The 22,848-nt window shown below is 45.8% G+C and overlaps 1 protein-coding gene across 1 annotated transcript in view; it reads left to right on the forward strand.

The window, feature by feature from the left end:
- Nucleotides 1–6,274: 6,274 nt before the first annotated feature.
- SBF2 (SET binding factor 2) overlaps nt 6,275–22,848 on the forward strand; it is a 273,321-nt gene continuing 256,747 nt past the window's right edge. Inside the window, exon 1 of the mRNA XM_073657906.1 lies at nt 6,275–6,447. Within this exon, the coding sequence (XP_073514007.1) occupies nt 6,393–6,447 (55 nt within the window). The 5' untranslated portion in view covers nt 6,275–6,392. The remainder of the gene's footprint in view (nt 6,448–22,848) is intronic.

Below are 22,848 nucleotides of genomic sequence, written 5' to 3' on the forward strand. Positions count from 1 at the left end.
GTTTTATGATTGCACCATAATGAAATGAAAGTAAAGCTTCTAGGGCGTAGATGTCACTATGTAGAAGGGATTATAAGAGAGCGATAGGGAAGAGTCTGCTGGAAACAAAGTATCTTCAGGCTACAACAGTGACAATATTTGTGCAAAGTGCATCCAGACATTTCTTACACTGCACCCTTGTCCAAAACTGGTCCTACACCGACACTGCTCATCCAGCCGGACTGGTGGGACGCCTGTCAATCATCCATGGTAAGAAGGTTTATATCCCCCACTACTGAAGAAGTGCAATCATAGGCACGTCCACACTGCGACAACCCACGATAGTAGAAATGGCAGCCACGTGGCTATGTTCACACAGCGCGTTTTATTTCTGCAGCCAAAACCTTCACTCTTGGCTGAGAATAAAATACAGCAAATAGCTGTGCTTTTCAGAAGTGTATGGCTACGTTCCCACAATGAGTTTTTGGTGAGTTTTTTTAAGCTGAGTATTTACGCAAGAAAGGCAAGTAACCTATTTTACTTAATGGGGGCAGAAAATCTGCAACATCAAAAACTTTACCAAAAGGTCAGGGTGGGAACGTAGCTTTGTCTACAGGACATGTTAATACAATTAGCTTTGTTCACCAAAAACGCTGCAAAAAAAAAAAATTTCTTGCAGCTGCAAAGACGCTGAAAGAATTGACACGCTGCAGATTTGTAAAAACGCTGCAGTACTCAAACTAAAAAAAAAAGCTGTGTGTGCATGAGATTTCTGAAATCTTATAGCTTCTGCTGTTACTGTAAAACGCAGCTTTTTTCTGCAGCAAAAAAAAAAAGCACTGCAAAAAACTGATGTGTGAACATAGGCTTAGCATCGCAATTCAGGCAAACGTTTTACCTTAAAGACACATGATTCATGTAAAATGATAATGAAATATGGACCTTCTGATTTTCAATATTACAAAGGAAACCAAACTGGGTCTTTTTTTTTATGGCGAACTTACAATACGGAAGTGAAAAACAGAGATGCATGTTGCATGATGTGATCATAGAATGTATCGGACACCATATACAGATGACAAAAAAAATATTTATTTTTATGGAACTCAAAAGGGGATGATGTTTCTGAAAAAAGAGAGAAGAGATCAGCAGAGAACCCTCGCCTGCACTTTGGGTGGTAGTGTTGCGGCACAAGGGTGCACCACTACTGCAAAAGCTGCATGTTAGGACTCATTCAGACGTCCATTTTTTTCTCGTATGCACTTTGTTCAGTGTATTAGGCTACGTTCACACAGGGTTTAATCAGGAATTATTTTTTTTTTGTGCAGATCTGTTCCAAAATGTTCCACCATAATCTGTACAAATCCACTGAAAAAATAAATAAAAATCTTTATGTATGGAAAAAAAAATATAGAACTAAAATAATGTGGTTGCATAAATACTAACATTTTGTTGAAGTCCCCCTTTGAATTTCTGGCAGCATTCAGTCTTTTTGGGTCGGAGTCTATCAAGAATTGGCGATCTTTGTCCGCTATTCCTAGCAGTAGCTCCATATCTGTCAGATTGCGGGGGCATCTCCGGTGTACAGCGCCCTCTTCAGGTCAACCATAGATTTTCACTTTTGACTTGGACCATTGCAAAATTTTGATCCTCTTCTGGCAAACCCATTCTTTTAGTGATTTGGATGATGCTTAGGGCTTTTGTTGGGCTGAAAGGTGAAATTCTTCTTCATCTTCAGCTTTTTAGGAGAGGTCTGAAGGTTTTTTTGCAAAATTGACTGATATTTGGAACTGTTCATAATTCTGTCCACCTTGCCTAAAGTCCTAGTATCAGCTGCTGCAAAACAGCCCCAAAGCATAATGTTACCTCCAGCATGCCTCACTGTGGGTATGGTGATCTTTTAGTGATGCACAGTGTTGGCTTTGCGCCAAACATACCTTTTGGAATTTTGACTAAAAAGTCTCATCAGACCAAAACATATTTTTTCACATGCTTTTAGCAGACTTGATGTAGGTTTTAGCAAAACATAGATTTTTTTTTTTAAGAAAAGGCTCCCGTCTTGCCACCCTACCCCACATGCCGAGCATATGAAGAACACAGACATTGTTGCCACATGTAGGACACAACCAGTACTTACCAGAAATTCCTGCAGCTTTTTTAATGTTGCTGTAGGGCTCTTAGCAGCCTCCCAGACCAATTTTCTTGTCTGTTCATCAATTTTTGAGGGACGTTCAGCTTTAGGTAAAGTCACTGTTTTGCCAAATTTATACCACTTCTTGATGACATCTTCACAGTGATCCATGGTATGTCTAATGCTTTGGACATTTTTTCTACCCTTCTCCTGAAAGATAACTCTTTACAATGAGATCCCTTTGATGTGTTGTCAGCTGTTTATGGACCATGTTTTTTGCTGTCAAATGGAAAATCCTACTAGAACAGCGAAACTTTATATGGGGTTAATCAGAATCCCTGTAAATGATGGCGGATGTGTACTGACTACCATGTAGCATGAGTGTAAATGTGATTGGCAAGTTATGAATACAACTACATCCCCACTATATATTGCACAGTGCAGGACTATATGTACAGTGGGGAAAATAAGTATTTGATACACTGCAAGTTTTCCCACCTACAAAGAATGGAGAGGTCTGTAATTTTTATCACAGGTACACTTCACCTGTGAATCTAAAAAAAAATACAGAAAATGACATTGAAAGATTTTTACATAATTAATTTGCATTTTATTGCATGAAATAAGTATTTGATACAATAGAAAAACAGAACTTAATATAGATTAATATAGAAACCTTTGTTTGCAATTACAGAGGTCAGACGTTTCCTGTAGTTCTGGACCACATTTGCACACACTGCAGCAGGGATTTTGGCCCCCTCCTCCACACCGATCTTCTCCAGATCTTTCAGGTTTCGGGGCTGTCGCTGGCCAACATTGAGTTTCAGCTCCCTCCAAAGATTTTCTATTAAGTTCAGGTCTGGAGACTGGCTAAGCCACTCCAGGACCTTGAAATGCTTCTTACGGAGCCACTCCTTAGTTGCCCTGGCTGTGTGTTTCGGGCAGGCCCGGCGTCAGCACCAGGTGCACCCGGGCAAGTGTCGGGGCCCTGAGCAGGCGGGGGGGCCCACTCACTGTCGGGCACCCCGGCGTGCTATGAGACCCGGTGCGGTGCCGGTGCTAGCGCTCTCCTCTCCTCCCCGCTTGCTCAGGGCCCCGCCAGCCGACACAATACTTACCTCTCCCCATGTCTCCGCAGCAGGTCCGGCCTCTTCAGCGGCTGCTGCACTGTGACGTCTCAGGTCAGAGGATGCAGTGACGTCTTTACACCGCGCTCTCTCCTGAGCCGTCACAGTGCAGAGCAGGAAGACGCCGGCGCGGGTGAGGGGTCCGGAGCAGCGGCAGCAGGTGAGGAGAAGTGAGGTGAGTATTTGATTTTCTTTTTTATATATATGTATGGAGGCATGGGGTATTATATGGGGAGGGCAAGTGACATCCTGCATGGGGCATTATATGGGGGGGCAAGTGACATCCTGCATGGGACATTATATGGAGGGGGACAAGTGACATCCCGCATGGGGCATTATATGGGGGAGGGGGGGGGCAAGTGACATGCTGCATGGGGCATTATATGGGGGGGGAGAGGTGACATCCTTCATGGGGCATTATATGGGGAGTGAAGAACAAGTGACATCCTGCATGGGGCATTATATGGGGGGGACAAGTGACATCTTGCATGGGGCATTATATGGGGGGAAAAGTGACATCCTGCATGGGGCATTATATGGGGGGGACAAGTGACATCTTGCATAGGGCATTATATGGGGGGGACAAGTGACATCCTGCATGGGGCATTATATGGGGGGGGGGCAAGTGACATCCTGCATGGGGCATTATATGGGGGGGACAAGTGACATCTTGCATGGGGCATTATTTGGGGGGGGTGACATCTTGCATGGGGCATTATATGGGGAATGAAAAACAAGTGACATCCTGCATGGGGCATTATATGGGAGGGGGGAACTGACATGTTGCATTATATGGGGGGGAGAGATGACATCCTGCATGGGGCATTATATGGGGGGAGAGATGACATCCTGCATGGAGCATTATATGGGGGGAGAGGTGACATCCTGCATGGGGCATTATATGGGGGGGAACTGACATGCTGCATGGGGCATTATATGGGGGGGTGACATCCTGCATGGGGCATTATATGGGGGGGAGAGGTGACATCCTGCATGGGGCATTATATGGGGGGAGAGGTGACATCCTGCATGGGGCATTATATGGGGGGAGAGGTGACATCCTGCATGGGGCATTACATGGGTGAGTGACATCTTGCATGGGGCATTATATGGGGGGGAGAGGTAACATCCTGCATGGGGCATTATATGGGGGGGTGAGGTGACATCCTGCATGGTGCATTATGTGGGGGCACAGCCAGCATGGGGCATTATGTGGGGCCACAGCCTGCATGGAGTGTTACATGGGGGCCAGTATCCTCTATGGAGCATTATAAGGGGGCCAGTATCCTCTATGGAGCATTATAAGGGGGCCAGTATCCTCTATGGAGCTTTATATGGGGACCAGTATCCTGTATGGAGCGTTATATGGGGCCCATAATGCTGTATGAAGGACTATGTGGTGCCCATTATACTGTACGGAGGACTATGTGGGGTCATTATTCTGTATGGAGCAATGTATGGGGCCCATAATACTGTATGGAGGACTATGTGATGGCCATAATACTGTATGGAGGACTATATTGTCTGGTTTGCGCGGCAAGGATTCGCCGGTTTCTGAGCTTTTGTAGAATTTACAATAGATATTGCTCATGTAATGAAAGAAGTGAAATCTTTGGCATTGTACTATATATATATATATATATATATATATATATATATATATATATATTTCTCTGTGGTATATGTGCATCATGAATCGTGGTATGTGTTAAAGGGGCCCTCTGAGACTCTTTCGCCCGGGGCCCACCTGGAGCCAGCCCTGGTTTCGGGGCATTGTCATGCTGGAAGACCCAGCCATGACCCATCTTCAATGCTCTTACTGAGGGAAGGAGTTTGTTGACCAAAATCTCGCGATACATGACCCCATCCATCCTCCCTTCAATATGGTGCAGTCGTCCTGTCCCCTTTGCAGAAAAGCACCCTCAAAGTATGATGTTTCCCCCACCATGCTTCATGGTTGGGACGGTGTTCTTTGGGTTGTACTCATCCTTCTTCCTCCAAAAACGGCGAGTGGAGTTGATACCAAAAAGTTCTATTTTGGTCTGACCACATGACCTTCTCCCATGCCTCCTCTGGATAATCCAGAAGGTCATTGGCGAACTTTAAACAGGCCTGGACATGTGCTGGTGTGAGCAGGGGGACCTTGCGTGTCCTGCAGGATTTTAATCCATGACGGTGCAGTGTGTTACTAACGGTAATGTTTGAGACTGTGGTCCCAGCTCTCTTCAGGTCATTGACAAGGTCCTCCAGTGTAGTTCTGGGCTGATTCCTGACCTTTCTCAGAATCATCCTTACCCCACGAGGCGAGATCTTGCATGGAGCCCCAGACCGAGGAAGATTGACAGCCATCTTGTGTTTCTTCCATTTTCTAATAATTGTGCCAACAGTTGTTGCCTTCTCACCATGCTGCTTGCCTATTGTCCTGTAGCCCATCCCAGCCTTGTGCAGGTGTACGATTTTGTCCCTGGTGTCCTTAGACAGCTCTTTGGTCTTGGCCATGGTGGAGGGGTTGGAGTGTGATTGAGTGTGTGGACAGGTGTATTTTATAAAGGTAACGAGTTCAAACAGGTGCAATTAATACAGGTAATAAGTGCAGAGTAGGAGGGCTTGTTAAAGAAAAACAGGTGTGAGAGCCAGAATTCTTGCTGGTTGGTAGGTGATCAAATACTTATTTCATGCAATAAAATGCAATTTAATTATTTTAAAAATCATATAATATGATCTTCTGAATTTTTTTTAAGATTCTGTCTCACACAGGTGAAGTGTACCTACGATAAAAACTACAGACCTCTCCAGTGTTTGTAGGTGGGAAAACTTGCAAAATTGTCAATGTATCGAATACTTATTTTCCCCAGTATATATTGCACAGTGCAGGACTATGTGTATACATTGATTGCACAGTATATATGTATATTGCACAGTGCAGGACAATACACATACCGCACACATAACGCAGGCACGCTCACACCCTCTATTCAGTGTCAGTATCCCGCCCCCCTTCTCCCACAGTAGATTCCCTCCGCGCATGCTCAGTAGTCTAGGCTCTGTCCGCGCCTGCGCAGTGATCAGTAAGGTACTGTGCCCCTCAAACATGGCCGAGCTGCAACGGCCAAGATGCTGAGATTTTCCGTGGGAAGGGAGGATTGCTGGCAGCCATGGCGAGGCTGGCTGACTACTTCATAGTGGTGGGATTCGACCATGAGAAGACAGGTACGTGCGGCCTCACAGTGCCGCTGCTACTGTACTGGCTGTGTGACGTGATGGGGATGCTGCTGCTGCTGCCTGGTCAGCCCCCCCCCCTGATATTTATGAGATCGTCCCCCGTGCATCTTACTCCGGTTGGCATAAACTATGTGATCGGTTTTGGGGGGATCTGCAGTTGTTATCCCCGTCCAGCCACTACCCCAGTGTTTTGTAAATTGGGAATGTCTCCCTCCCCTCATGTCACATCCTGAATGACGCAGGGGGATGTCCTCTCCACACAGGGCTGCAGCACGGCTGTCAGATGTAGGCACCACTGAGGGGATGTTCCTAATATCATCCATTGTGGAGGATAAAGAGGGTTACAGTGTGGGCCCACTGAGCCACGGCGTGCAGGGGATGCGCCACTCTGTGCCGGAGATGGGCCCACTAAGCCACGGCGTACAGCAGATGCGCCACCTCGTGCAGGAGACGCGCCCACTGAGCCGCGGCATGCAGGGGATGCGCCACTGCTTGCCGGAGATGGGCCCACTAAGCCGCGGCGTGCCGGAGATGGGCCCACTGCGCCGCGGCGTGCAGGGGATGCGCCCACTGAGCCACGGCGTGCAGGGGATGCGCCACTGCGTGCCGGAGATGGGCCCACTAAGCCACGGCGTGCAGGAGATGCGCCACCTCATGCCGGAGATGCGCCAAATGAGCCGCGGCGTGCAGGAGATGCGCCACCTCGTGCCGGAGACGGGCCCACTGCGCCGCGGCGTGCAGGGGACGCGCCCACTGAGCCGCGGCTTGCAGGAGATGCGCCCACTGAGCCACGGCATGCAGGAGATGCGCCACTGCGTGCCGAAGATGGGCCCACTGAGCCGCGGCGTGCAGGGGATGCGCCCACTGAGCCGCGGCGTGCAGGTGATGCGCCCACTGAGCCGCGGCGTGCAGGTGATGCGCCCACTGAGCCGCGGCGTGCAGGGGGATGCGCCCACTGAGCCGCGGCGTGCAGGGGATGCGCCACTGCGTGCTGGAGATGGCCCCACTAAGCCACGGCGTGCCGGAGATGCGCCCACTGAGCTGCGGCGTGCAGGAGATGCGCCACCTCGTGCCGGAGACGGGCCCACTGCGCCGCGGCGTGCAGGAGATGCGCCCACTGAGCCACGGCGTGCAGGAGATGCGCCACTGCGTGCAGGGGATGGGCCCACTGAGCCGCGGCGTGCAGGGGATGCTCCCACTGAGCCGCGGCGTGCAGGGGATGCGCCACTGCGTGCCGGAGATGGAGCCACGGCGTGCAGTAGATGGGCCCACTGAGCCACGGCGTGCAGGAGATGCGCCACGACGTGCAGAAGATGGGCCCACTGAGCCACGGCGTGCTGGAGATGGGTCCACTGCGCCACGACGTGCAGGAGGTGCGCCCAGTGAGCCACGGCGTGCGCAAGTTGTGCCCACTGCGCCGCGGCGTGCAGGGGATGCGCCCAGTGAGCCACGGCATGCAGGAGGTGCGTCCAGTGAGCCGCGGCGTGCAGGAGTTGCGTCCAGTGAGCCGCGGCGTGCAATAGAGCCCTCTTGTCTGTTCTTTATTCTCCTTTGATGCAGCGGTGCCTCCATCACTGGCAGCGTCGTCATATTCACCATAATGATCTCTGCCACTGGCAAAGGCTTGTCCCTGGGTCATTGCCCAAATGTCTGCAGCTCTGCAGTGGGAACTTTCCACTCAATCTATGGAGAGTCTCACTAATGATTTCTATCAGATGCCCCCGGGTATTAGGAAATCTGGACTCTGACAACAGTGCGGCCATTGTGCGTCTTCTGCTTGCAGAGATGAGGGAAGCAGGGAGTGCAGCCATACTGGTCAATACGGGTAAAAATCCTCAGTGTTCTCCCTAATCCCAGCGTAATCCCAGTAAATGACGAGACATCCTGCAGCATCTGATGGTGAAATCTTCCATTTGGTAATTTTTTTCGGTCTGATTCCGGGTCAGTATGACTGCCGGCCCTGACATGGGGCATCACTCTGACTTCCCGCACATCCCAGGCCTCCTCTGCTGCAGCTGCCTCATGGTCTGAGGCTATTCCCCCTTACACCTGTGTTATTCCTTCTGGCCTCGTATAGTTTTTCTTCGTAGTGATTTAGAATATGGAGAGTTATTAAAACACAAAGTCTATTAGAAAGTTGCAGAACTTTTCTTTAGAAGGGCGTTTCCCATCTCGATCTTTCATGGCTGAGATATAAATACACGATGTTCCAAATTATTATGCAAATAATATTTTCTCAGATTTTCCCAAATTACCTATATGAATTGCAGTCATTGTAATTTTCCAGTCAAATAACTATTAGAGTACAATTGAAAGGTTTTTGTACAAACTGCCTATGATAACAGTATATTTTTAAAAAAATAAAACACTCAAAATGCATGTTCCAAATTATTATGCGCAGCTGAGTTTTCAACCTTTTCATTTTAATAAAGAACAAAAAAATGGTCATTTTTGAAATTATAAGCATTAGCAGGTTATTACAAACTGAAATCAAACAGTTTTCAACTCAAAACTTTATTCTAGGTGATGTAACATTTGCACATAGGACCCCTTGTTCGAAAGGAGCTTCTGAACTCTCTCATCCATTGAATTTGTCAGGTTTTGGATGGTTTCTGCTTCAATTGTTTTGCATGAGGACATAATACCCTCCCAGAGCTGTTGCTTAGATGTGAACTGCCTCCCGCCATCATAGACACTCCTTTTGATGATGCTCCAGAGGTTCTCAATGGGGTTGAGGTCAGGGGAGCATGGGGGCCACACCATAAGTTTGTCCCCTTTTATGCCCATAGCAGCCAGAGATGCAGATATGTTATGTGCAGCATGAGATGGGGCATTATCATGCATGAAAAGGATCTTGCTGCGGAATGCACGGTTCTTCTTCTTGAACCATGGAAGGAAGTGCTGTTTGAGAAACTCAACATACATTATGGAGTTCATCTTTACCTCTTCAGGGATCCTAAAAGGGCCGACAATCTCTCTCCCCATGATTCCAGCCCAAAACATTACTCCACCTCCTCCTTGTTGGCGCCGTAGCCGTGTTTGCATGGGGTGTCCATCAACCAGCCATCCTCCACTCCATCCATCTGGACCATCGAGATCATTTCATGCATGATAATGCCCCATCTCATGCTGCACATAACACATCTGCATCTCTGGCTGCTATGGGCATAAAAGGGGACAAACTTATGGTGTGGCCCCCATGCTCCCCTGACCTCTACCCCATTCAGAACCTCTGGAGCATCATCAAAAGGAGTGTCTATGATGGCGGGAGGCAGTTCACATCTAAGCAACAGCTCTGGGAGGGTATTCTGTCCTCATGAAAAACAATTGAAGCAGAAACCATCCAAAACCTGACAAATTCAATGGACGAAAGAGTTCAGAAGCTCCTTTCGAACAAGGGGTCCTATGTGCAAATGTAACATCACCTAGAATAAAGTTTTGAGTTGAAAACTGTTTGATTTCAGTCTGTAATAACCTGCTAATGTTTATAATTTCAAAAATGACCATTTTTTTGTTCTTTATTAAAATGAAAAGGTTGAAAACTCTGCTGTGCATAATAATTTGGAACATGCATTTTGAGCGCAGATTGAGTGTTTTATTTTTTAAAAAATATACTGTTATAGGCAGTTTGTACAAAAACCTTTCAATTGTACTCTAATAGTTATTTGACTGGAGAATTACAATGACTGCAATTCATATAGGTAATTTGGGAAAATCTGAGAAAATATTATTTGCATAATAATTTGGAACACAGTGTAACGTCATCCAGCTTCGGTCACAAGACCGCTGCTACATTGTCCATGTATTATATGCAGATTTGCAGCAAAATCTGTGTGGATCCGGCATAAACCATGGGCCAAAGCTCAGCAGCCTCTGATGAGATTTCAGGACTAGGATTTCAGACTCCATAGACTCCAGCAGACACTGAAGCCGGGCCGGAGTCACTGGTCATAGCAGCGGGGCAGAGTTATAAAGCAGTCGCCACTCATGAGAATAAGGAGAGATGATGTGATTCACATGGCGTCAGTAATATTTATGGGGATGCGATATCATGGTTGTCATAGAGATATCACGTATACAGTTTTTTCAGCAGGTTGTGAAGTGACAGCTGCGACCTCCAGCCGTACCAACGGCAGCGAGCTGTAGACCTCCAGCCGCATCGGTAGCCCCGGAGCGGCTGTAGATCTCCGCCGGCAGCCGAAATCTATAGATGGCCAGTTGCATCGACAGCCAAGTGCTACAGATCTCCAGCTTCACCTGTAGACTGAGAGCTGTAGACCTCCAGTCGCACTGGTAGCCCCACCGCTTGTAGTACTTCAGCTGCAGCCGAAAACTATAACCGTCCACTTACATCAATAGACTGAGAGCTATAGACCTCGGTAGTAAGTTGCTGTTGTCCGCGATCACAGCTCAGTTGCATTGAAGCAAATGGGGTTAAAGGTCACATTTCCAAAATCCTATCCCAATATGTAGTAGGTGGAATAATAATCATAATAATAGCAAATACCTCCAATCAGAAATGTAGTATAGTTCTTCTGATTCGCTATGTCTCTTTCCTCTTGTGCAGGCATTACAGGACCTTAGGTATCCATGGTTACGAGTTACGACCACTAGCAACTAACTGTCACTTTATTAGTGGTCGTAGGTATCCATGGTTACGACCACTAATAAAGTGACAGTTAGTTGCTAGTGGTCGTAACCATGGATACCTAAGGTCCTGTAATGCCTGCACAAGAGGAAAGAGACATAGCGAATCAGAAGAACTATACTACATTTCTAATTGGAGGTTTTTGCTAATATTATTATTATTACACCTACTATATATTGGGATAGGATCTTGGAGATGGGAATACCGCTTTTAAGCATCAATGCAGCACAGACCCAGGGGACAGGTGTAGCACTGCAGTTATGGTTTCCTAATTCTGGAAACACTACAAAGTTCATTTATAGAGCACTGGACTTGCCCTTTATCCTCTAAATTTTCTCCATTTTTAGAAATCTCAGTTTCCTTTAGATCTTCCAGAAATCTCGTGATGCAGAGAAAAAGCAGAAGTTTTTGTGACCACATAGAAGTTTCCGCTTCTTACGAGGGGAACTGACCGTAAACCGTGACCTGTAATCAAAAATGTCTTTCTGCTAAATTCATACAGGGCAAGCCACCTAAATCCATTACTATTTTATGGACAGTTCTTCTAAATTTTACTTGATCTCTATGGTGAGCCATAAATCTGGTGCCTGTTTTCACTCTGTAATTCAGGGAACTAAAGTGAATTATTTAAAGGGATTGTTTCAAGTTCTTATATGTTCCTAAGTGCTTGTAAACACAACACGCAACTTTGATTTATTTTGTATGAAAAGTCCTCTGTTCTCAAGAATGGAAATATTTTTAATTTGTTTACTGCTCTTTGCCAAGGTTACCGGCCACCTCTACAGTCTGTGGTTGATTTCCTAGATAAGGGGAACAGCGCTTGCAAGCTGTTTGCTATAAAGCTTACAAGTGCAGCACTGAAACTTTCCAGATTTTTGGATTTTTCCAGCTCCAGTCCCACTGATGTCAGTTTTTGGCAAGGAGGAAGCCAGGAGGCAGAGGACCGAAAATGTCAAAGTTTTGTTCACTGAGCCACTTGGTTATCACTTTTGCTTTGTGACATGGTCTCCATCATATAACTGAATCATCTCTAGGAGACAGTCCAGACACTTGTGGGACTTTCTTGTGTGTAATTGAAACTCTTTGATGTTCTTGAAGATTCAATAAATGGTTGATTTAGGGGCAATGTCCCTGATCGTAAAACCCTTTTGATTTAAAGCATTGACAAATGCACGTTTCCTTGAACATAACCATGTTAACAGAAGAAGACAATGATTTCACGCACCAGCCCCCTTTTAAAACAACCTGTCTCCTTTTCTAATGCAACCTGATAAGTATTCGGCACTCAGTGTGAATGGTGCACGAGTAAAGGTTCCACCCTATAAATATTTGTAGCAGAGTACTCGGCACTCAAAATTATGCACAAAATTGATGCAAAAAAAATCATTATTTCAGGAAGCAATCCAAGGTAAATGTAACTTTTCGGCCTTATACACTCAGGCCTTTATCAATCACGGATTGCATGTGCTGTGTAAGTATAGAAGCAGGAGATGCCTGCAATGGAAGGAGACCGACCGCCTCTGACAGGCTGCAGAATTGGCTGGTAACCTAAGTAACAAGCAGTACACACAATTGAAAGTCCCTTGAGAACAGAAAAGATTTTTAATAACCAGTAAATTGCAACGTCTTTACAAGTAATTGGTAAGAGTAACCATTTATCACTTTGAGAATAACGCTTTCATTTCGGGTCAGGAGACTCGGACAATGAATGTCGGATGTGTGAAACTGATAGATTGTTTCAATGGTTTATTTTGGGTTTCCTGAGCATTATCTACCTTTTACATATGACTATCTAGTAAAATCCAGAATATTTGTTAATTTTTTAAAAAGCTTCAGTTTTCTGAAATAAGTAGATGGGTTCTAATACAGAGAACCTGTCACTTACCATAAATACAGTGTGTATTTTCTTGGTGTAAATGTCGCCGTTCTCCTGAATCTGGCGATATTTTTCTTTTGTTCCCGTGCCACTCCTTTCCTGAGATATAGCCCCTTCTTTCCTGTATAAAAATCAAGTCTCCTTGGCCAAGTGGGTGTGGTCTTGAAAGCCCATGCCCAGTTGGATAACAAGACTAGATTTATATACAGGGAAGAACGGCCCATATCTCAGGAACGGAGAGGCGCAGGAACCAAAGAAAAACATCGGCGGATTCAGGAGAACGGAGGCATTTACACCAGGTTAAAAATGTCATATTGTTTGGCAAGTGACGGGGACTCTTTAAATCACATGATTTATCAGTATATATTTCAGCTCCTAGTTTTCCATACAGAGGATTGAATTGAGTAGCACACATCTCTTTCCTGTCCTGATAGTTTGCTACAATGTTTCGGAGCAGGATGCATAGTCTAGACTTGATACAGTTGTGACAAGCCGGCTTAGCTATGATTATATTTGGTCTTTACAGGTTTCCTATTCACTGACAGCTAGCTGAGATGTTGAAAAATGTGAAATTGAGACCCAATGATAATATGATACTTTTGATTGTACAACTTTTCCATATTGTTAGTAGACTGATTATTCTGTCCATATGGAAGGATCGATTCCTTCTTCTCTGATGGCTTTGGTATCTGTTCGGGTTTTACCTCCTTCCATCCATTCAGGCTCCTGATTTAAATGTATCGAGGCCTCATCTGAATGACATTTAGACCGGACTGAACAAAAGACGTTCAGTGTCCAAGACCCCCCCACCACCACTGCCACCCACCCGCTGCATTCTCCTCGGCTGCCGCCATCGGATTCCTGCATCATTTCTTTGTGCTGATGTGGATTGCCGTTATCTGTCGGGAGATCGGAGGATGCTGGGAGTTGTAGTTTTGTGTTGGCTGTATAGCCGGGCCCTAGTGCATGCCTCATACAGGATTTCCTGAAAGAGATGGAAAACATTTCCGCCTCCAGTTCAGGAGAAATAAGCCATTTAAAAATATCAGGAAAACCAGAGGGGTTTCTATTATTTATTTTTTCCTCCCTTGATCTGGCAATTTTCACATTTATTTTACCCTTTTTCATGTGCCCCAGTTTTTCTCACAGCGAGGAGGGATAATACTGTCTGTGCACACGTCAGGAGGATTTCCTAGCTGCTCCTGTGATGTATGGCCATATAGCGACTTCTGGCAACTATTGGCCACAAAGTAAAAAAAAACAACAGAAATATGCCACATAGCTTACTTTTTTTTTGCATTGTTCCTCTGCATAGTTTGCTATGAATTTCTTACATAATAGAGAAGTTTTGCTGATATATACCGTATATTCCGGCGTATAAGACGACCTGGTGTATAAGACGACCCCCCTACTTTCCTGTTAAAATATAGAGTTTAGGATATATTCACCGTATAAGACTACCCCTTTTCCAACGCATACCAAACACCGGTAAAAATTAAAAAAAAACAGATTTGAATTTAACATGGTCCTTTTTTTAATTTAAATTCTTATGACATGCAGGTATATAGCAGGAAAACTGTCACTCATAAACATATTAAAATAGGGGGGACCCCACGTCATTTTTTGGGGGGGTCCCCCATTCTAATAGCTAGTAAAGGCTAGGTATTCAGCTGGGGGCTGATATTAGTAGCCTGGGAAGCTCCGTGGGTATTACCCTCTTCCCAGACTTCAAACATCTGCCCCAGCCGTCTGCTTAACCTCCGCTAGAGACTATAATGATGGTGGATCCCACGCCAATTTTCTTTTTAAAAAATCCTTTATTTTAACACTAAATGACAATTGAGGGGTTAATAAAGATGCAGTCCCTAAATTATTAATTTTGTAATTAATTTTTCCCAAAAATGTTGACGTGGGGCTTCGCCATATTTTTGTGTCCAGCCAGGTACAGCAGGCAGGAACGGGCTGCCCCCAACCACCAGCTGCCTATTTGTACCTGGCCGGACACAACAATATAGGGAAGCCCTTTTTTTTTAAATTATTTCATGAAATAATTAAAAAAAAAAATACGTGGGGCTTCGCCCTATTTTTGTGTCCAGCCAGGTACAACTAGGCAGCTGGGGGCTGGAATCCGCAGCGCAGGGAGGCCCAAGCTTTCTGGGCCCCCCCCGCTGCAAATTGCAGTCCGCAGCCACCCCGGAAAATGGCGCGTTCATAGAAGCGCCATCTTCTGGCGCTGTACCCAACTCATCCAGGGCCCTGGTGCGGTGGCTCACTGGGTAATAAAGGGGTTAGGGCCAGCTTGGCATTATCAGCTGGCCCTAAGCCCGAAATTCATGGGGTCACGCCAATATTAGACATGACCACCATGAATTTCTAGTAAAGTAATTAAAAAAAACACAACACCCAGAATAAAGTCCTTTAATTGAAATAAAGACACAATTTTTTAATGTTCTAAATTAAACCATACTTACCGTCACGCCCATTCCAGCTGAAGCCAACGATCTCCTGCAATAAAAGTAAAATAATAAAGCAACCTCATCCTTACCTCTCCATGGTTCCCAGGACCGGTCCAGCTCTGCTACATTCACATGACAGGCTGCACCGCAGCAGAACGCTGCCGTTCAGCTTGCCATGCGGCAGACACTGAGAAGCGCAGGCATACTTGTGCTCCTCAGTGTCTGACTGTGACGGCATCCAGATGAGCCGAGATCATGTCCATTGAACTCGGCTCACCTCATGCACGTCACTGACAGCGTGGGAGAATTCTCCTGCTCCCCGCATGCGCAGTAGAAGTTTCCCACGCTGTCAGTGACGGACGTCCAGGAGGTGAGCTGAGTTCATTGTCGGCTCATCTGGATGCCGTCACAGTCAGACACTGAGGAGCGCAAGCATGCCTGCGCTTCTCAGTGTCTGCGGGATGACAGGCTGGTTGGCAGCGTTCTGCTGCGGTCCAGCCTGTCATCTCGATGTAGCAGAGCTGGACCCGTCCTGGGAACCATGGAAAGGTAAGGATGAGGTTGCTTTATTATTTTATTTTTATTACAGGAGATCGTTGGCTTCAGCTGGAATGGGCGTGACGGTAAGTATGGTTTAATTTAGAACAATAAAGATTTGTGTCTTTATTTCAATTAAAGGACTTTATTCTGGGTGTTTGTGTTTTTTTGTAACTTTGACTATGGGGTTAGTAATGGGGGTGTCTTATAGACGCCTCTCCATTACTAACCTGGGCTTGATGTCAGCTGGCATTATAAGCTGACATCAACCCCAACCCTATTACCCCCTGCCACCGCACCAGGGCAGCGTGGAAGAGCGAGGCTAAGTGCCAGAATTGGCGCATCCTATGGATGCGCCATTTCTGGGGCGGCTGACGGCTGGTGTTTCTAGCCTGGGAGGGGGCCAATATTCATGGCACCCTTCCTGGGCTATTAATATCAGCCTCCAGCTGTCTGCCTAGCCTTTGCTAGCTATTAAAATAGGGGGGACCCCACGTCATTTTTTTGGGATCCCCCATTTTAATAGCTAGTAAAGGCTATGTATTCAGCTGGGGGCTGATATTAGTAGCCTGGGAAGCTCCGTGGGTATTACCCCCTTCCCGGGCTTCAAACATCTGCCCCAGCCGTCTGCTTAACCTCCGCTAGAGACTAAAATTAAGGGGAACCCCACGCCAATTTTTTTTTAAATAAATCCTTTATTTTAACACTAAATGACAAGTACAGTAATCAACACTATCACTGTACTTCTTATATATGTGACTGACATGTTTCTATCTATCTAATCTATGTGTGATGCTCTATCTTTCTGTTATAAATTGTCGGGTACAGATGCTGAAATGCCGGCCGGCTTTTTTAAAGAGACAGTGCATGAAAACACTAATATTTTTTTAAATAAATCCTTTACACTAAATGACAAGTACAGTAAGCAACACTGTCACTGTACTTCTTATATATGTGACTGACATGTTTCTATCTATCTAATCTATGTGTGAAGCTCTATTCTTTCTATTCTAAATTGTCGGGTGCCGGCTTATGCCGCTGCTGAATTGCCGGCTTTTCATATATTGTCACAGAAGCGATGCGAACTTCCCAGCTCCGGACACAGCACAGCGCTTCTGTGACAAGTGAAAGCTGTCGGCACAGAAGCCCTGCGCTGTGTCCGGAGCTGGGAATACGCAGCGATGTGTCAGTTTCAGCAAAGAAGCGCTGACTGTCTGGACCTACCGCCGCCGTATTTTAACTCCCTCCACCTTATATTAACTCCGACATGGCAGGGATACGGCCACGGCAGCTTATTAACACCCCCAGAGTATCCCCGCATGTCAATTTCTGAAAGTTCAAAAGCATTACCGGCGTATAAGACGACCCCAGACAAGACAGAAGATTTTTCAGTCTTCAAAAGTCGTCTTATACGCCGGAATATACGGTACCACCATCAACACTATTTGGGCCTCCATTGTGTAAATTGTGCCCTATGGATACATCCTGAAAGCTTGTACGCCAAATGTAAGGTGCTGACAGTGCGCCAGAGCCTTTTAGGCTACATGCACATAGTCTTTGAAGTAGAAACAGAGTGAAAACTCTACAAATCCTCCTCAAAAACTCAAAACTTCTCTAAAACTAGAGATTTTACATAGTTTTTGCTGCAAAAATGACTCAGCACATACCCTCAGAGATCTAAGGATAGGAAAAGGGGGTTCATGCAGTTTAAAGAAAGTTGTTGGAGGGTTGTAGACAAGCTGTAAGTAAGGCTGGGCCTGCACTGCAACCTTGGCTATGACACAAGTAGGGCTGTGTAGTCAGTAAACCACACCGACTCCCCGCGGGCCCTGACTCCCCGCGGGCCCTGACTCCCCGCGGGCCCTGACTCCCCGCGGGCCCTGACTCCCCGCGGGCCCTGACTCCCCGCGGGCCCTGACTCCCCGCGGGCCCTGACTCCCCGCGGGCCCTGACTCCCCGCGGGCCCTGACTCCCCGCGGGCCCTGACTCCCCGCGGGCCCTGACTCCCCGCGGGCCCTGACTCCCCGCGGGCCCTGACTCCCGCAATTTGCACCATGCTGCAATGTAGCATAACATTGACTATGCCAGTGAACGATGTCGCATTGCAACTCACAAGGTCATGCCCCAAGCCACTCCCTAAAAATCCAAATGTTTTTGACTACTTCAGATTTGCAGCTCACAATGCGGCCCTATTCACCTGCCACGTAGCCGCTGCCCATAACCATTTTTGGACGCACGACTCATGTTGAAGCCAACATTAATGTTTAGCCCCAACCTAAGTAGTTTCCCAATCCTATAGTAATCACAAATTTGGAAGCACGGTCGTCAGTCTGTCAATCCGGCCCAGATAATGGAGACGTGTGTCGTGTTCCCAGCTGCCATGCGTTCTCGGAGCTGCTCTCATTCCTGCAGTAATATAAAACCTGTCAGCACCCGGCGATTACATTGTCCTGATATTAAGCTGAGGACAAGATGAATTCTCCTCCCGTTCACATACACCGCACCGGTCAAATTTTTGGACACCTGTCCATGCAATGGTTTTCCTTGGGTTTGACAATAACCCAAAACACAACTCCAGGCTGTGACCAAATAGGAGAGGGCTGGAGGCCATGGCCTCCACAATCACCTGACCTCAGCCCAATGGACGTGGTGTGGGATGAGTCGGACAGAGAGAAGGCAATGGGTGACAACCCATTTGGGCTCAGCAATGGATAACATTAGGGGTTGTCACCTGCGATCTGTTACTACAGGTGAGGATGACTTTGGTGTTCAGTATGGGGGGGTGATTTTCATTTAAACCTGTGTCCTAGAAAGCTGCAACGACAAGGATGTATTTAATTAAGGAGACCTTCTCCTTTAAATATAACTATTGAAGAAGGAAACCACAAGTAAGTTGGCCCATTCATAAAACATGTTCTTGTGATGGCCTCCCTGTATCCTCACTGACAAACAGCGCATCCTCTACTCATCCTGCAAATCCAACTTCCTCTGTCACTATCTTATTCCCCATGGACCCGACCCCTGGACATTGTCCCAAACCCACATCCTGCGCTCCTGCACTCCGGGTCCCTGGGGGCCCCTTCACACCCAGATTTCCATTTCATATTTTCCATTCTGTGCTTTACTTTCCATTTACTCCAGGACACCTCTGCCTTTTTATCCGGACCCCTATTTACCTGATGGGGACTGAGCGACCTGGCGTTATGTCAGGGTACATCTGTGTGACCTTTTAGGACCCCCCAATAATGAGACTCAGCAGGTCCGTGTCATTCATAGCTGGACCCATGTATCCGTGTTAGATATGAGGTCGGCACGCAGGAGTCTGTGAGAGCCGGGTAATAAATAAATTAGAAAAGTCGCACAATTTTGTACAAGTTTTTGAGTTCATTTGAAGTTTCCACAATGTTTTCTGGTAACAGGAACGAAGCAGAATTCAGGATTTAACTTCAGGTGTGAATGGAGAAGCAAACACGTAGCACAAGAGAAGTAACGCGCAGGTTTTACAGCATTAAGGACTGTAAATTACTCAGGGTTTTCCTTTAGGTGTCACAAGGCTTTTTTATCGGCAGTAGGTAAAGGTCCTGATGTGCAGCCGTAATCGGAGGTCACAGAGGTTAGTAATTCTGCAGACTTTAGCGCCAGCCGTTGTATTAATATTTTTAAGTCCTTGTGGAACTGGTGCTCCCAGCATAACCAGTCATATTCAGAGCTGCATCTGCTACCCATAGTGCATTGCAGGGTTTAAACTATCATTGACAGGCACTGATCATTGGCAAACAAGGGTTTCTAAGAACGCTCGTCCCCCGATCATTGGCCCTTGTAAACGTGCAACTGATCAGCCGACTAATGGGCAAAACGCTTGAATCTTTTATGCCGCCATGAAAATCATCGTTGTCGGCAGCACATCACCCTGTGTAAACAGCATGGACACAGAACAGTCACAGGAACGACTGTTCTGTCCCCATGAAGTCTGCTGAAGTCTGGGCGGTCCATTAAACAAGTGTCGATCAAACTATCAACTTGAATAGTCTATCAGCGCTCATTAATGCGCAGAAATCAGCCCCGTCTAAATGTAGCTTAAAGGGGGTTTACACTTTTGGAAAAGTGGACCCTAAACAATTTAAAAAAATTGAAAATAAAATACACAGTACCCGCCCCTTCCCTTCTCCAGCCCTGTTCCCCCCGCCGTTACTGCAGTGATAACCCATTGCTGCTGCAGCCCCATCGGTTCTTGGCGTCTACATCGTTTGGCTTTACACTTTTCTTAAAGCGGAAAAACCCTTTTTAAGTTTTGCTGTAGATCCCAGCAGAATTGTGAATGCAGCTCTGGAAGGGACTAGAGCACGGAGTGTTTTTCTCCACCTTCCGCTTTTTGACAGTCTGAGAAAATAGGATGTCATCAGAGTGTGGTCCGATTTTTCCACGGACCCATAGACTTGAATTGCCAATTTTGATCTGACATGGCTTCTTGATTTTCCACTAATCTCTTGACCCATGAAAAATCACGGACATGTGCATGGCTCCATAGACCATCACAGGTATAAGTGCTATCCGTGAAAAATCACGGATCGTACTTATACGCAAAATTCAGATGTGTGAATGAGCCCCAAAGCAAAGTTTTCCCAAAGTTAGACTTCATGTTTGGCGAGATCTGTTGCATACTGGGGGTTGTAGTTGAGAAGTCCTAAGCTGCAATGTCCCCTGTAATAACCACCCTATGTAATCGCACGCCAGCCATTGATGTTTCATATCTGGGCTATAACATTTTAACAGCTGTCTGACCAGACAATGAAAACATGGTTGTTTTCGAGGTTATAAAAGAAGCGGGACTGGGTGGAGTTGTCACAGGTGATTGTATCTCACTGGAACAATAAAACCCCCTCCACCTGGCATCATGTACAAACAGCGGGCACACGCTTCAGATTCTAATCTTATGTGTGTTTAACAAGCCAAAGACTCTGAATCAACATTTCACATGAAGATCCGCAGCCGATCTGTGTATCCCGCAGCTCTCCATCATTTCCATCCCTGTCGGACATTCCCGGGGTTATTTCTCTGCGGTTTGTACATAGGATCGGCGTAAAAGGGGCAACCTTAACTATACTCGGCATCAAAAGTTCTGAAACTTTCCCATAGACTTTAATTTCTCCTATAATTTCAAGATCTTTGGTTACGTTCATCATATTCAGAGGTTCCAAATCTGTAAACCCTTCCCACGGCTGAGCGTTTGTTATTATGTATCTATTTATTTTTGCAATCCTTTATTTGATAAACAAAGCAGCTTTCCTCTGATGTAATGGTTTGCTACAATGTATCTGTGTAGACTAAACCGAAGATAGAAACAAAATGAGCATATACCCTGCTGAAAGTAAGTAAAAAGTGATAGTACATATAAAAGTGAGGTAAACAGTTTTTTTTAATTAAAAAAAAAAAAGTGTAAAAGCCATCCCACCTCGACAAAGTGAACCCAAATCTGGACGTCCTATACTGTCTCTGGTATCAATGTATCTGTGTAGGTAAATGTAGAAGGTGAGGCAACTTTTTAAATCCAAAGAAGAATAAAAAAAAAAAAAAAAAAGCAAAATAGCTCATACCAGCCAAAGCGAAGTCTGGTCAGGTATGATCAGTTTTGCATTTTTTTTCCCATGGAGCTTTGCCTTGTAAAGAAGTTTGGCTCTCTGCACTGAGTGCCTGCTGTAAATTATGCCTGGGAGGCTGTCGGCCACACATTTCCTTTTCATATGATGAATGAATGAGTGACTATATAAACCAGAGCCCCTGTAGATTACAGATGCAATATTGTTTAATAGCTATATTGATTTTGCTATTAAAGTGCTCTTTTCTTTGTTTGTCCACCATGCTTTACAATGCAGCACTTTTCTAATCGTATAAAACTTGTGAACTCCTGAGTCATACCGTGCTATTTTCACTTAGTACTGATTTGTCCTCCTTTACAATTTCTGACACCTTATACAGTACATGAACCAGGAGACTTAGGATGAACATGATTAAAGTCCTCATGCCTTGCATGAAATAAAAGTAAATATAAGGAGAAAGATGAATACATTGTATGTATTCTCCGCGGTTCAGGCGTAGATCCTCTACGTTAATTGGACTATTTATATGGCTTCATCCGTGGCTGATGGAGATCAATGATTTGACCCATTTAATCGTTTCGATAACTGAACCTCAGTTCGACACGGGGAGCGTTAATCCCCATGTAATTCATATTTGTGTTCTCATAAATCTTAGTGAAGTTCCCATGTATTCGTTCCACGTCCTCTTGGGTCTTCTTGTTCCGCTAATTTAGGACAAACATCGTCCAGATGTCCCGGAGTGTGTGAGAACCGTCCCCCCGCCGGGCCGTACCTGCAGCACCAGGGTCTGCTCGCACACGTTCCGGCCGTTTCTGGAGAAGACAATAGGGGGGCTTTTTATTATGATTTGTTTGCTTCTGAAAGTATCTACTGCTTCTAATGTCAGGAACAATAACAAGCCTTAGGGGAAGTTTTCTTTTATAACCCTTCCCCATTCCTTTTTATTTAGTTTCTTTACATAACCAAAGTTCAGTTGGCGATCCTGATTTGGCCTCTCTTGTGGATGTTGGATCATTATCCGGTACATTCTTATTAAGCAAGTTAATGTTTCCATTTTCTTGGGATTTGTTTGCTGGGGTAGTCTACTTTCATTCATGGAAACGTTCCTGTTTAGACCCCTTTGGTCTGGCATGTGGTATACATAGCAGGGCATCTTTCGTCCTCCAAAACTGACCTTTAATAACCCTATAAGGCTATGTTCACACATTGCGTTTTTGCTGCATTTTTTTTTGGAGACAATACCTGCTCCCTTGGCAGTAAACCTCCTTACAAGAA

Source organism: Phyllobates terribilis, unplaced genomic scaffold (assembly GCF_046119375.1).
Source record: "Phyllobates terribilis strain yellow unplaced genomic scaffold, ASM4611937v1 Scaffold_13__5_contigs__length_258822181, whole genome shotgun sequence".
Lineage (NCBI taxonomy): Eukaryota > Metazoa > Chordata > Amphibia > Anura > Dendrobatidae > Phyllobates > Phyllobates terribilis.